This window comes from Kwoniella newhampshirensis, chromosome 1 (genome assembly GCF_039105145.1).
Source record: "Kwoniella newhampshirensis strain CBS 13917 chromosome 1, whole genome shotgun sequence".
NCBI lineage: Eukaryota > Fungi > Basidiomycota > Tremellomycetes > Tremellales > Cryptococcaceae > Kwoniella > Kwoniella newhampshirensis.
Genome location: NC_089955.1, coordinates 480,808 through 494,033, shown reverse-complemented (window position 1 = coordinate 494,033; position 13,226 = coordinate 480,808). Strand labels below are relative to the sequence as shown.

Genomic DNA, 13,226 nt, shown 5'->3' with positions numbered 1-13,226 from the left:
CCGAGTGATATCTCCTCCCCCTCTTCTAAAACCAGTTGTATTTCTGTATTTTTACTACTTGTCCAACTCGACACTGTTCAACAATATCCACTCAGCTTGATCTTCTCCGTGACCACGACTTTGCATACAAACCCGTCATGTCTGACAGCTACAACTCCAACACTGACCCCAATACTACTGGGCACGGCTCAAGACAATCTCAGGACCAATCTAGGAAGGGCGGCCAGTTCTGGACGGATTATGTCAGCAGAATCCCCCCTGAGGAAATGAATAAGATGACCAGTAACGCATTCCGGAAAATTTACAGCAATGGAGCCACCCATGAGTAATTGATCATTTTCTGTCCCATTTGCGAGTTCGTGGAAGACTGACTTGAGAACGGTCAGGAACGATTCGTCAGTGCCACGTACCGGTGCCTCCCAAGAATGGGGGACAATCTCGGGTCTCACTCCTGAACAGCAGGTGGTGGTGGCCAAGGAAGTCATGGAGAAGTGAGTCCCCGATCTCGTTGTTGGTGTCAATGACGATGCTGATCGGACATGGTTCTAGCTTTGCCGCCCTCGCGTGAGCAATTTCCTCCTGCTTCCCGGACGGTCAACAAATGACTGACTTGCCAATAGGGATCAGCGAGCCACTCCCACCAGCGCCAACGCGAGTGAAGCCAGGAGTCGGGGCGCGACTGGCGAAAGGGCCGGTCTCAGGAGTGGCGACAATACCAGCAACGCAAGTAGCAAGAGGAGCGGCGACGGGGGTGAATCGAAACCTTGAAGCGAGTTTCGAGAAGCTGTGACGTTGCTTCGCTGGCACTTGACGAGTACACAGATAGGACAAGAGATGATTGTGTCGATATCACAGAAGCAGACAGAAGGAGCTGTTTTATCTAGGAGGAAGCATGCAATTCCGTGATGAATGGCCCAATCATAAACCATCTTCTTTCCTTCTCTGTCTCTCATACAATGCAGTTCGTTAGCTTATAACCGTCAGTGGATGGGTCCATACATGCTTCCTGCCGTGAAATACTTGGACCGCACTTGACTCTCATATCTCACTCCTCACGGATCATGTTTCCAGCCCAATAACCTTTCCGCTTTTGTACAGTCCCATACTCCTCTCCGCTCTCTACCTTCGACCCACCATCCTTCCCGCACGGTCCCGTATCTCCCTTTCAATACATTATCCACCAATTCCAGGGTCCCCACGTTGTTCCCTTCTTCCGGTACACGTCCTCTTGGCTCTTTCGTCAATCCACCTTCCCAAACGATATCGTCCGCAACGATATTGAAAGCTTCTGCACCATCCCATCCTTCAGAGGTGAGACTCAATGAGCAAGCTCGGGAAGCAGCGTCATACGACACCCATGACCAGAGCTCATTTTGAGCGGCCCTGGACGTTGCCGCTTCGAGGGATGGGCCGACCCAGTGGAATCGCAGTGAGGCGATGCGTGTCTCGGGGAAGAGACGGACAAGCGAACGTGCTTGACATTCGCATATTCTGGCGGGGCGAATGTGAATTAGTGGATTGCATTGCCATACTAGCTTGAGACGGAGGGTGGAACGATGAAATGCGTAAGGAGGAAGCTCGAACTCACTCTTTTGATAATCCGTATGGATCCTCCTGCAAAGAGCTCCGTATTTTAGGATTTTATCTGGTCCTCGATTCAGACAGGAAATGCACTCGCCGCCTTGTATGTCTCTTTCTCCTCTGACATTGGCAACTCATCATAAGTTTGCCTTCCTTGAGTCGTGAATGACAATCCAGTAGCATTGACCGAACTAGCCTGAGCGATCTTCTTGATTCCCATCTTCGCGGCGGTGTATAGCACGTTATAGCTCGACGTCACGTTATTGTTGTGAACGACTCTCGCATCCTGATTGAGTGGATGCGGAATCGCTCCCAGATGGATGACTCCTTGGATAGGTGACGAGGCGGACTCGAAGAGGTCTTGTACTGCGGGTATCGAACAAAGGTCCGCCGTCTGATATCTGAAGCAGGAAGAGAGGTGCGGGAATGACTCTGTGAGTGAGGACAATACGTCGGTTGGAAGAGGGACGATGTCTGTCGCGAGAACCACATGGCCTTGCGAGAGAAGGTATCGGAGGACGTAACGCCCCACGTTGCCGGAAGCACCGGTGAGAAGGATGTGCATGGTGGTGTTGATGGATTGAGCCTCGAGCTGACTAACTAGGAGATACAGGATCGGGCGGGAGGGTTGAACGGTTGGTGAGGGCGGCAGCAGATCTTTTTGCCCCGCTTTATTATCTTCACTTCGAATGAAGCTGGTGGTCAGCACGTCATCTCGAATGGTACAAGAACAAAAGGTATGTCGCTCCCGTTGATGTTCTCATGCTATCGTATAAGCACTCATGAGACAAGTCATACATTTGATGCCGTTGTTGATGGTAAAAGGTCATGACAATTACCCCGCATTTCAGATCGGTACGTCACACACACACACACACACGCACACATCAAACTCGGATGCCGTACCCCGCACCGGTGAGACCCGGCTAGTGAAAAGTGCCGAATATCAAAGAAAAGTTCACGAACGGGAATTTTACATCACAAATGTCCCAAAATTCCCGTTCAGAATTCAAGAATTCCCGTTCTGTCGCATGTGGGGGTAGATTCATTATTTGACAACAATCCCAACCGTCCATTTTCACTACTGCTATTGATGAAAGACTACCCATGCATATATATACATCAGATGCCATTCCCCCCAACGTCCGCTCATCACTGCGCCCACCACTCACTGACACAAGATGGCAGCTCAAGCACCCATTCCAAAATTCAATTCCCTCGCAGAGATCTATCCATCATCAAGCGCAGTGCTGAGAGAAGGGTATGTTTCGGATCCATCCCGTCTTTCTCGGCTCGGCCTGAATAATCAGACCATCCACTGATGTGTGTGTCGTTCCGTAGCAAGAGATGGAACGACGTTGTGGGAAAGTTCCAAGAGGTCTACGGAACCAGACCGACACACATCGTGAGAGCACCCGGACGAGTGAACGTCTTGGGGGAACACGTCGATTACTCCCTCTTCGTATGTCGCGTGACCATGATCTGTCCGGGTGTTCGTGGCTGACACTCTGTCGTCTGGCTGATTAATGATACAGCCTGTACTCCCCGCAGCAATCGAGGAAGACATAGTCTTCGCTTTCCGTCCAACAGCTTCTACCGCTGATAACCCCGCCCATATCCGCCTCGCCAACATCGACAAGAAACACCATTATCCACCTTGCGATTTCCCCATCACCCATTCTGGCGAAGAATGGGATGTCAAGCTCACGGAAGCAAAGGGATGGGACAAGTATGTCCGTGTGGCCTTGCTCGAATGTCTGGAGGAGCTCTTCCCAGGTGGCGAAGAGCTCAGCGGAAGTGACAAGCACGCGTCGGGAATGGACGTCTTGGTCTCCGGGACTGTACCTCCTGGATCGGGTTTGAGCGTGAGTAGTCTGTTCAATCATTTGCACGATTGATGACTGATCTCGCATGCTGGTCTTTTTCAGAGCTCCGCTGCGATGGTCGTAGGCGCAGTGATTGTCTTCCTCGTCGCGAACGATCTGGAGAAGAGCAAGACGAAGGCGGATGTCGTGCACCTTGCCATTGCGAGTGAGCACCGAATGGGTCTCCGAACCGGTGGTATGGATGTGAGTGGGATCGGCGGGAAATGACTGGGAACCCTCTGCACCTTTCGAATACTGATCTTTACCTGTCATAGCAATCTGCGTCAGCCCTCTGCCTCCCATATTCCCTCCTGCATCTTTCATTCCACCCAACACTTCACCCAGCTCCTCTCCCTCTCCCTCCCACTCTGGCTATCATAATAACCAACTCCCTCGCCCCCCATTCACTCACCGATTCCGCCCCGGAGGAATACAACCTCCGAGTCGTCGAGATGCTCTGCGCCACTCGGATCTTGCTCGAAGCCTGGGGTTTGGATTCGAAAGTTGGTAAACAGAGAAAATGGTTGAGAGAGGTGTTGGAATTGTGGGACGGGGAAGAGGAGGATGAAGGCAAGTTGTTGGAGAAGGCTTTGGGGGAGATTGATGGGATCCTGGGTGGAGAGAGGAAGGAGAGAGGATGGACGAGGGAAGAGATGAGTGAGAAGTCGGGGATGAGCAAGGAGGACTTCGAAGAGATGTATCTGCATTTCTTGGAAAGTGAGTCGGGCGGCATCTTTGCTACTGGACCTATGAGACTATCAAAGCTGAACGATTCTGCGCCCCCTTTGCCACTGTGCTTGTCCTCCTTTTTCTCGTTGCACTTTGTACCAACAGCCAGAGCATCCCACCTTCACCTGTACCAAAGAACATATCACACCCTCACCGAATCCCTCCGAGTACACAACTTTGTGCAACTGTGTCGAGAGATCGATTCGAACCCATCAACGACTCCAGCTTCCGATCCTCGCATCCTTCAGTTGGGCAAATACTTGAATCAGAGTCACGATTGCATGCGCGATGTTTACGAATGTACTCATCCATGGGTGGACGAGCTGCAGAAGGTCTGCGTCGAGGCGGGAGCCGTTGGGAGTCGTATGACCGGTGAGTGGGTGTGACATCGAGATCTTTGAATATCTCCTGGCAAAGAAAGAGGATCACGTCATGCTACAGACGTCAATGCCATCGAAAGGAGATGCGGTCGACGGGGAAACAGAAAGGCTGACCTTCTTGCAATCGCTGTTCTTGGTTCTACAGGTGGAGGATGGGGAGGTTCAGTCGTCTCCCTACTTCCAGTCGACGAGATCCCTACTTTCCTCAAAAATGTACGAGAGAAATATACCCATTACAACGGCTTGACAGACGAACAATTTGGAGAAGCGGCATTCGCTACTCTTCCAGGCCACGGTGCGGGAGGTGAGTCTTCTTGCTTCCGAACTTCCGGATAAAGTAATAGGATCTGATGCTTGAATTGGCGATGGTCGATAAAGTTTACGTCTTGGGTGACGATGGGGAGATCAGAGGTGTTAACAAGCAAGAAGAGCAGAATGGTCATGTGACTCATGCTTGAACAGAGCGGAGCAGAAGTGACGGGACGGGATCGTGTGGTCTCAAAAGAACTAAGCAGAAAGGCTAATTCAGGACAGTACGGAAGATCTTTTGGACATGGCATGGGGTCTCGTAGTATTTCATGAAACGCATCAATGTCATTTTCGTGATAGACTAAGATGACTTGACTTCATATCTGTCATTGAGTATTGCATTTGTGCTACATCATAATTTTGGATCTCGTGAATCTCGAGACATTCTCCCAAAGCGCACCTCCCCCTTGCGTGAAATATCCCATGTCTGACAGGGACACGCCTTCACTCGATACGACGTAAAACACTCCCTTCTCACGATCACTGCTTCTCTGCTTCTCCCTCTTCCTTGACCAACTCCTCCTCATCCTTACTAGCACTGACGAATCTCTCTCCCAGACTCTTCTCCGATGCGCTCCTTCTCAATCCCACCGTCTCTCTCTTCTCATCTTTCACCACCGTTGTGCTACTTATCGGTACCGGTTTCTCACTCATACCATGTGGTGCCATATTTCCACCTTCCCCCGTCCCCGTACTTGGTGGAGGTACATCTTCTCCTCCTCCTTGTCCTCCATGACCATTTCTCTTCGCCATAGGTGAGTTGGGACCTCCGCCTTCTGCTCCGACCTCGATTGATGAGGTCAGAGGTCCCGTATCGAGTTCATCTACTCTGCCAAGATACGATTGATGAGCTGGATCCGTATGTTCGACTGTCGGAGATGTATATTGCCCTTGAGTAGGTTCAGGTCGGGCTGGGATTTCTTCCCCTTCAGCTGAAGAAGCCATATCGGTATCTCCATCTTCTGGTTCGGGTGTCGGACTGCGAACATTCGACTGGGATCGTCCATCTCCTCCTGCTGTGTTTCCAGGACTCGGTGCCCCGAATCCGAACCCTTCCCCACTACCCATCGTGGAACTCTCCCCACCTAACATTAAAGGTGACATCAATCCGTCGTCCAATCCTCTATGTTGTCCGTTTGAACCACCTTCGCCACCCAAGATGTCCGAATCGGGATGCGATAAGAAGGGTATAGGACTGAACATCGGGGTACTGGATCCCGGAGGCATTGTGGAATCTGTATCGTAGCCACTTTCAGAAGTTGTGGATCCGCCAATCAGTGATCGGCCAGACGAGATGGCTGCTGGAGGGACGTAGGTGTAGGAAGGTGGTTCCCAAGGTGTGGTAACCAGTAGGGTCTTCTCGACTGCCCGCAGAAATTTGCCGAGTGAGGTATGGTATTGTGTCGGTTGCAGCAGAAGTTCAGCCAGTCGTTGGATCGTGAATGGTGGCCTAGAGTTGAAGTGATGAATAGTAAACAATGAGCAATAACATCACAACCACTCACGAATCCATCTCCTCAAGTAGCTTGTCCAGCCGTTCCAGTTCCTTCTTCCCTTCCTGTTCGTCGATCCAGCCCGGTAACTTCTTTCCACCAATCGCCACGTCCTCATCGTAGTCTTCCTCGTAATTCGTGACTCCCACACCTAACGCCATGATCCTAGCTTGTTGAGCTTGATGATGAGCGCCGATTCCGTTCATCCTGGGCGATAATCCTGCTGGAGGTGGAGATGGGCCCGGTCCATCGCCTGATCCTGCTCCGGGTGTAGCACTGCTCGATCTTCTCCTTCGCGATCTGTCCAAGGGGGGAAAAGGGGGGATGACCAATCCTCCCGGAGTTGATGGTTGGAGATCGTCACCGTTATGCAAGCTTTCCATGCGGTTGTGCGAAGGAGATTCGGAGGGTTCCACATCGACCGATCGAGGTGTTATACTGGGTCGAGTGGTGGAGTCATTAGGCGTACTGGAAGCGTCGAGTGAAGATGTTGGCTGGGATGGAGATAGAAGAAGCGATTCAGACGGGGGTTTGCCATCTTCGTCTGCCTCGGACAAGGCACGAGAGGGGGAACGACCATCGATTTTCGTAGGTGTCACATCGGGACCTGGAGCAGAAGGCGATTGTGGTGGTCGATACGGTCTCGGTGGCCCTTGAGACAAAAAGACGGAGAGGGTGGAGACGAGAGCGAGCTGAATGTGGTGTCGAATGGTGGGCCAGTCGGATCTAAGGGCGGCACACGAGATCAGATTTGATTACATCACACAGAAAAAGGCAGGAATCAGATCAAGGTGAAGAAGGAGCTCGTTTGAGGTATTTCAACAGGTCATATTGACTGCACTCACTCGAAGGTATTGGAGGAAGCAAGCTTCTCGAGGACAGGATCATGCACGCCATCTATGAATGTCGCATTCAGCTCCGAAGACATCGACAATGACTGTGGTGTTGAGATGCAACACGGACGGTCCGACTCGCGTGACATGATCAGAGGATGAAGATGACGTACCACGTCGGATCCCTCTTCCTGGTGAAGAGCTGGAGATGGCCATAGCGATGGCCCACCAGCGTCACTTCGTGCCTCTTACCTTCCGTGATGAAGTGAAGGAGGGACGACAAAGCTGAGGGTTCTATTGGGAAAGGACCTGCGCTGACGCTGATGGTGGACAAGTCGCAAGCTTAAGTGCAACCGTTATTAATGTCCACAACAAACGGGTGTCAAGAGAATCGTCAACTGTATTACATAATCCAAAGCGAAAAGTCGCAGGACACGTGTTCGGCGATATGGAGATAAGAGACAAGGTCGCTGTCTGTGGCGTGGAATGGGGTCTGATACCAAGGAAGTTACCAGAATGATTACAAGAGTAGTGAATCAATGACCGAAGGTGTTTTTCACCGCTGTGACCTTTTCGCTGCAGTCGGTTCGGCCAACATAATAGCCATCAAAAATACTCACACCTCGACAACAATTATTATTCATCCACGAATAGGTTTGTAATCTCACTCACTGCATAGACACGTAAGCGTATCTAGGTCGATCAACGAGATCAGCAGACCCACCGAATCGATATCACCAAGCCCAAGCCCAATCCCCTTTCTGCCCGTCGTCCAACTTTCCAGAGGCAAAAAGCAACGACGCCTTTGTAGCGAATAGATCACCCTTTTCCCCAAACTCACAAAAATCACAATGGTCCGAGAAACGTGAGCATCTTCTCATTCCGTTCATCGGCGCTCCCATGCCATCTCTTTTCGAGGAGAGAGGCGTAAGGCGCAGATCTATCTGTAGAACGACACTGATGACTGAGATCTTCCTTTCTTCAGCGAATTCTACGACCTCATCGGGGTGTCTCCCGATGCTGATGAGAACCAGATCAAGAAGGCATACAGGAAGAAAGCCCTCGCATTACACCCGGACAAGCCAACTGGAGATCCCGAAGCTTTCAAAGAGCTGACGAATGCGTGAGTAACCGTCTACAAAGAGAAGTGAAGGAAGGAACAAGGGAATGAAGCAGAGCTGAGCTAACGACGCGATCTCTCCATGTCAGCTACGAAATCTTGTCGGATTCGAATAAACGGGCCGTTTACGATCAGGCTGGTAAAGCTGGTTTGGAGGGCGGTGGTGGTATGGGAGGTGGTATGGATCCTCAGGACCTGTTCAGCCAGCTGTTTGGCGGTGGTGGTGGTTTCTTCGGTGGTGGCGGTGAGTCAACTTGTGCTTAAGTTATGAGTTCGTAAAACATGTTTCTGACTCGCTTCGAAGGCGGTGGCCAACGGAGCCAAGGGCCTCGACGTGGAAAGGACCTCGTTCACCGAATCAGTGTTACCCTCGAGGATCTCTACAAGGGCAAGGTGCAGAAACTCGCTCTTTCCAAATCTGTCATCTGCAAGTCCTGTGAAGGTCGAGGCGGCAAGAAGGGTGCGGTATCCACCTGTACCGGTTGTCAAGGTCGAGGTGTCAAGGTTATGCTCCGTCAACTTGGTCCTATGATGCAGCAGATCCAGCAACCCTGTGGAGAATGCGAGGGCACTGGAGAGATGATGAACGCCAAGGATCGATGCAAGAACTGTAACGGCAAGAAGACCAACTCGGAAAGGAAGGTTTTGGAGGTTCACATCGACAAGGGTATGAAGAGCGGACAACAGATCAAATTCCAGGGAGAGAGTGACCAAGCACCTGGTATCATTCCAGGTGATGTGGTCATCGTCGTCGAGGAGAAACCTCATCCTAGATTCCAGAGGAAGGGTGACGACCTCTTCTGCGAGGCCGAGATCGACCTTCTTACGGCTTTGGGTGGTGGAGACTTCGCTATCGAGCATTTGGACGAGCGAGCTTTGCACGTTACCATCGTCCCCGGAGAGATCATCAAGCCTGGTAAGCTCTTTCGTTACCGCAAGGCGTGATCTCGTTACTTACTGTTTGTCCTTTACAACCTAAAGGCGCCCTCAAGGTCATCTCTGGTCAAGGTATGCCCTCTTACCGACACCACGAGCTCGGAGATCTCTACGTCCGACTCTCCGTCAAATTCCCCGACAACATTTCCCCGGACGTTATTCCAATGCTCGAGAAGGCCCTCCCTGCTCGAAAGGAGCTGCAAAAGTTCCCCAAGAAGATCCACCTCGACGAAGTCACTCTCGAGGAGCCCAACGACAGGCAACGAAGGAGCGCCGCTCACGATGGAGAGGACATGGACGAGGACGATGAGGATGGCAGACCAGGTGTGCAATGTGCTCAACGTGAGTAGACTTGTCTACAAGCTGAATATCTTGTACTAATGTCCTGGACTCTTCTTTGCAGAGTAACCAACGATTCAACCCCACCTAGCGTTTCCGTATCACCTCTACACGCCCGAACATCACGGACCGTCCTTCAATCCCTCCCCATTCTCACATCTGACTGTGTGCTCATCCGTATACTCCACCCAATTGACTTTGTGCCATAAAGAGTACAGAATCAGAGATAGACAGACGATATCCCATGTTATCAGCATTCACGGTCATGCACGTGTTTTCGATGATCGATGATGGGTTGGTCCAGGTCCAGTTCTGCACAAGTCGTTCATACACGAGTGTCGCTGTAGTCAGATAGACGATTCCAGTGATACGGAAAATGATCGCACACTTCCGACGTGACTGACCGACTTTTATAATGGGTTTGCTGGATTCGGTGATTGACCTCAAATATTTCGCCCATGTCGTAACTGAATGCCGGTAACTTGCATGAGCAAATGAGTCATTATTTTGCATCCCATTCTCTTCTTCTACCTCGACAACAACAACGTCGCCATTTTCATTGCATCTAGCTTCTCATCCCAATCTCAACGAGATCGATACCCATTCAAAAGGTGTGCAACAGCATCTCATCATGCTCGAAGTAGTAGACCGATAACATACAGTCGTCCGGGGGAAAAACGCGAATCGATACCAACAACACCTCAACGCTCGATCTCCCAAAATAGATTTCTCGTTTACTTCTCGTCCGCACTGAAGGGGAGAAAGGCATTCGCCTGGAGGGAAGATGTTGACATATATCCAAATGTACGCGTGTCCTCATCCTCATCCTCACCCTCTCTGATTCGAGGTTGCTCGGGATGGCCCCAAGCCCTCCGACAAAATATGCCTCATCGTCGCCTAAATGAATGACTACTGAGGTTCGACCAATGTATATGAGCTGATCTGCTACCATTGCGACCCTCATAGACATCTGTACTATGTGATACCGCCTATAATAACACTAGGGCTGCTATATGGACCGTTGATAGGACGGAGAGATATCATCAAGGTGTTATGGTTGGGATTGATGGTGAGTCCCTCGAGCTGTCGTAACCTTTCGGTATTGATCTCTGATTGATCTATTAGGCTACCCTATGGACCACACCATGGGATAATGTATGTTCTTGTCACTCATAACTGTTTCCTTGGCACTTCTCGATGCTTTCTTGACTATTCATGTCCGCCGAGGCAACTTGTGCTGATACTAGCCTGCCACTCCTAGTTCATACTCTCTCATTCTGGCTGGTCCTATCCTCCCAATTCAGTCTTAGTTCGAATAGGGCTCGTACCGATCGAAGAACACCTCTTCTTCATCCTCCAACCTATCTTGTTGATACTGCTACATTGTATATGTGCGCATACAAGACTGCTACCTTTCGATATCAAACTATCATCGGTTTCGCAGATTTCGAAGCAGGAAGGAAGTGATAAGAAGGATGATGATCAACGCAAAGAGTTGACGCAGACACTCCCTAGAAGACCTGTCGCAGCTGCGCTCTGGGGACTTGTCACTCTCGTTGGCTTGGGATTGGTCTTTGAAGCTCACGGAATTACAAGTCACGATCTCGGACTTTCGACTTCGAGTATCGCCCGATTCGAGCTCGGACTTCAGACAGGCCTTGGTCAAAAGGCATTCTACCTTGGTTGGATATTGGTCTGGATCTCGCCTGTGATAGGATGGTTGACGTATCTGGGAGCGAGATTGACCAAGGCAGATATGACGGCACTCTGGGTTGGAACCATCTGGCTATGGATGGTCGATACGTGAGTGATGGGCAGTTGCAATCCCAAAATGCTGAGACGATATGCGTATTGTGCTCACGTGCCAAGTAGAGTGGCTCTCCGGGGAGGAAGCTGGGCTATCTCGAAGGAGACGACGCTAGGATTAGTTGTCTGGAGGGGTCTGCCTGTCGAGTGAGTAGATGGTTACTAAAATCGCCCCTTTCTAGAGCAGTGTCTGACATGCCAGCATGAAAATAGAGAAGCGCTGTTCTTCCTCCTCACTTCACATCTGATCATACTCTCCTCATCGCTCATATCCCATTTACATTCCCTGCTCGTTCTCTCTCCAGACCTTCCACCATGCCCACCTCGTAATCCCTTTTCGCATATCCGACTGCTTGCTCGAGTAGCATTCAAACCTACACCGCTGGATACTGGCGTCCTGGAAGGTTTGCGAGAGGCGGAGAAGACGTTACGGAAGGGGAGTAAGAGCTTCGAAGTGGCAAAACTAGCTTTCGGAAGGGAGATGCGTTTGGGACTGGTCGTCATCTATGCGTGGTGTAGAGTCACGGTAAGCTGAACTATTCTGATCCTCGATCCAGATCATATACTTAATACTGGCGCGCAGGATAATTTGATTGATGAACCGGTGCAAGGATCTTGGTCGACGTCATCACCCACTGATTTGGATACAGTCCGCCGGTCAATTCTCCAAGCTATCCGAGACCACCTATCAGAATCATACACGCCTGTAGATAACGCTACGTGCCACCATCACCCAGGATCTCGCGCACTTGGATCACTACCACAACTCACGGCCTCGGAACGCTCAGCATTCGATCTGTTCTCTGCAATCATTCCGAGACTCGTGCCCATTGATCCATTCTTGGAGCTCTGTGATGGCTACGACACGGATATGAGATTTCTTCCTTCATCTTCAGTCAACGAAGCAGGAAAACTGAATGAGGATATCGCCAATCATCTACCGATCAAGACTACAGACGATCTCATGCGTTATGCGGATGATGTAGCCGGGTCTATCGCTTCGGCTATTTGCTATTTGGCTTGGTCACTGCTAGCGGTTTCGACTCATGGCGTGGCCATGAACCGGCCCGTTGATGGGTTCGGTTATGCCGCTACCTTGCATGCAGCAAGGTCGGCCGCAGCAACAGACAGCGTTGAGCCAAGGTCTACTAGCCAGCAACACCTTCGGGTGATCGTCGCAGCAAGGGAAATGGGTCGAGCTCTCCAATTGGTCAACATCTCTCGCGATGTGGCTAGAGACGCGGAGATTTCCCGGCTCTACGTTCCGCTCTCCTTTTTCCACTCTGCGTCATCGTTGATTTCCGTCTTGGTTCCCTCTCTAACCTCTCCGGCTTCGTACGCACCATACACTCTCCCCATCTTGGATCTCGCGGATGACATGAGACTCAATTCAAAACCCGCCATAAGTCAAATGCCGAGAACAGCCAGAGGAGGTATCAGAGCTATGATCGCTAGTTATTTTGAGATCGCTGAGGCTGTGAGAGAACAGAGAGGTGAAGTGGACGTTCGGGGCGTGAAGGTCGGGCGGTGGCGGAGGGGAAGGAGAGCCATGGACGCTATGTGGTTGGGTCGTTGAAGGCCGAATTGGACATTGCATAGATTGTACTAGATCTTCTTCATGTTTGGGAGCTCCCCCTGATCATCAGCCATATAATAGCATTGCATCACTTCGTCTCCATGCATATGAGTGGAAGATACCATTCCGAAGGTAGTCGCTGAAAATGTCGCGTGACACGTGCGAGACTGACTTTTCTGTTACAGTAAAAAGTAAACAAATACCCCGATCTCTGTCTTTTGTCTTGGTAGTCTTCATTGTTTCTCTTCGTCTAATCATT

At 50.7% G+C, this 13,226-nt stretch overlaps 6 protein-coding genes across 6 annotated transcripts; 4 read left to right on the top strand and 2 right to left on the bottom strand.

Annotated features, from left to right (window-relative positions):
• Positions 1 to 137: 137 nt before the first annotated feature.
• On the top strand, positions 138 to 768 carry IAR55_000196 (uncharacterized protein; the record flags this gene model as incomplete). The annotated part of the gene is made up of 4 exons (XM_066943333.1): positions 138 to 325; positions 387 to 491; positions 550 to 564; positions 621 to 768. The coding sequence occupies 4 exons, from the start codon at positions 138 to 140 to the stop codon at positions 766 to 768; spliced, it is 456 nt and encodes a 151-aa protein (XP_066805875.1).
• A 284-nt stretch (positions 769 to 1,052) lies between these two features.
• IAR55_000195 (uncharacterized protein) lies at positions 1,053 to 2,146 on the bottom strand (the record flags this gene model as incomplete). The annotated part of the gene is made up of 3 exons (XM_066943332.1): positions 1,053 to 1,491; positions 1,589 to 1,614; positions 1,679 to 2,146. The coding sequence occupies 3 exons, from the start codon at positions 2,144 to 2,146 to the stop codon at positions 1,053 to 1,055; spliced, it is 933 nt and encodes a 310-aa protein (XP_066805874.1).
• Positions 2,147 to 2,762: 616 nt separating this feature from the next.
• IAR55_000194 (galactokinase) lies at positions 2,763 to 4,891 on the top strand (the record flags this gene model as incomplete). Its single annotated transcript, XM_066943331.1, has 7 exons — positions 2,763 to 2,842; positions 2,923 to 3,043; positions 3,117 to 3,446; positions 3,510 to 3,650; positions 3,722 to 4,163; positions 4,281 to 4,547; positions 4,701 to 4,891. 7 exons carry the CDS (start codon positions 2,763 to 2,765, stop codon positions 4,889 to 4,891), a joined length of 1,572 nt encoding a protein of 523 aa, XP_066805873.1.
• Positions 4,892 to 5,344: 453 nt separating this feature from the next.
• Positions 5,345 to 7,406, bottom strand: IAR55_000193 (uncharacterized protein; the record flags this gene model as incomplete). Its single annotated transcript, XM_066943330.1, has 4 exons — positions 5,345 to 6,314; positions 6,370 to 7,083; positions 7,203 to 7,254; positions 7,364 to 7,406. 4 exons carry the CDS (start codon positions 7,404 to 7,406, stop codon positions 5,345 to 5,347), a joined length of 1,779 nt encoding a protein of 592 aa, XP_066805872.1.
• Positions 7,407 to 8,041: 635 nt separating this feature from the next.
• On the top strand, positions 8,042 to 9,596 carry IAR55_000192 (chaperone DnaJ; the record flags this gene model as incomplete). The annotated part of the gene is made up of 5 exons (XM_066943329.1): positions 8,042 to 8,055; positions 8,176 to 8,313; positions 8,400 to 8,554; positions 8,615 to 9,226; positions 9,292 to 9,596. 5 exons carry the CDS (start codon positions 8,042 to 8,044, stop codon positions 9,594 to 9,596), a joined length of 1,224 nt encoding a protein of 407 aa, XP_066805871.1.
• A 773-nt stretch (positions 9,597 to 10,369) lies between these two features.
• IAR55_000191 (uncharacterized protein) lies at positions 10,370 to 12,967 on the top strand (the record flags this gene model as incomplete). Its single annotated transcript, XM_066943328.1, has 7 exons — positions 10,370 to 10,389; positions 10,552 to 10,654; positions 10,711 to 10,740; positions 10,847 to 11,388; positions 11,458 to 11,538; positions 11,605 to 11,917; positions 11,975 to 12,967. 7 exons carry the CDS (start codon positions 10,370 to 10,372, stop codon positions 12,965 to 12,967), a joined length of 2,082 nt encoding a protein of 693 aa, XP_066805870.1.
• Between the last annotated feature and the right edge of the window lie 259 nt (positions 12,968 to 13,226).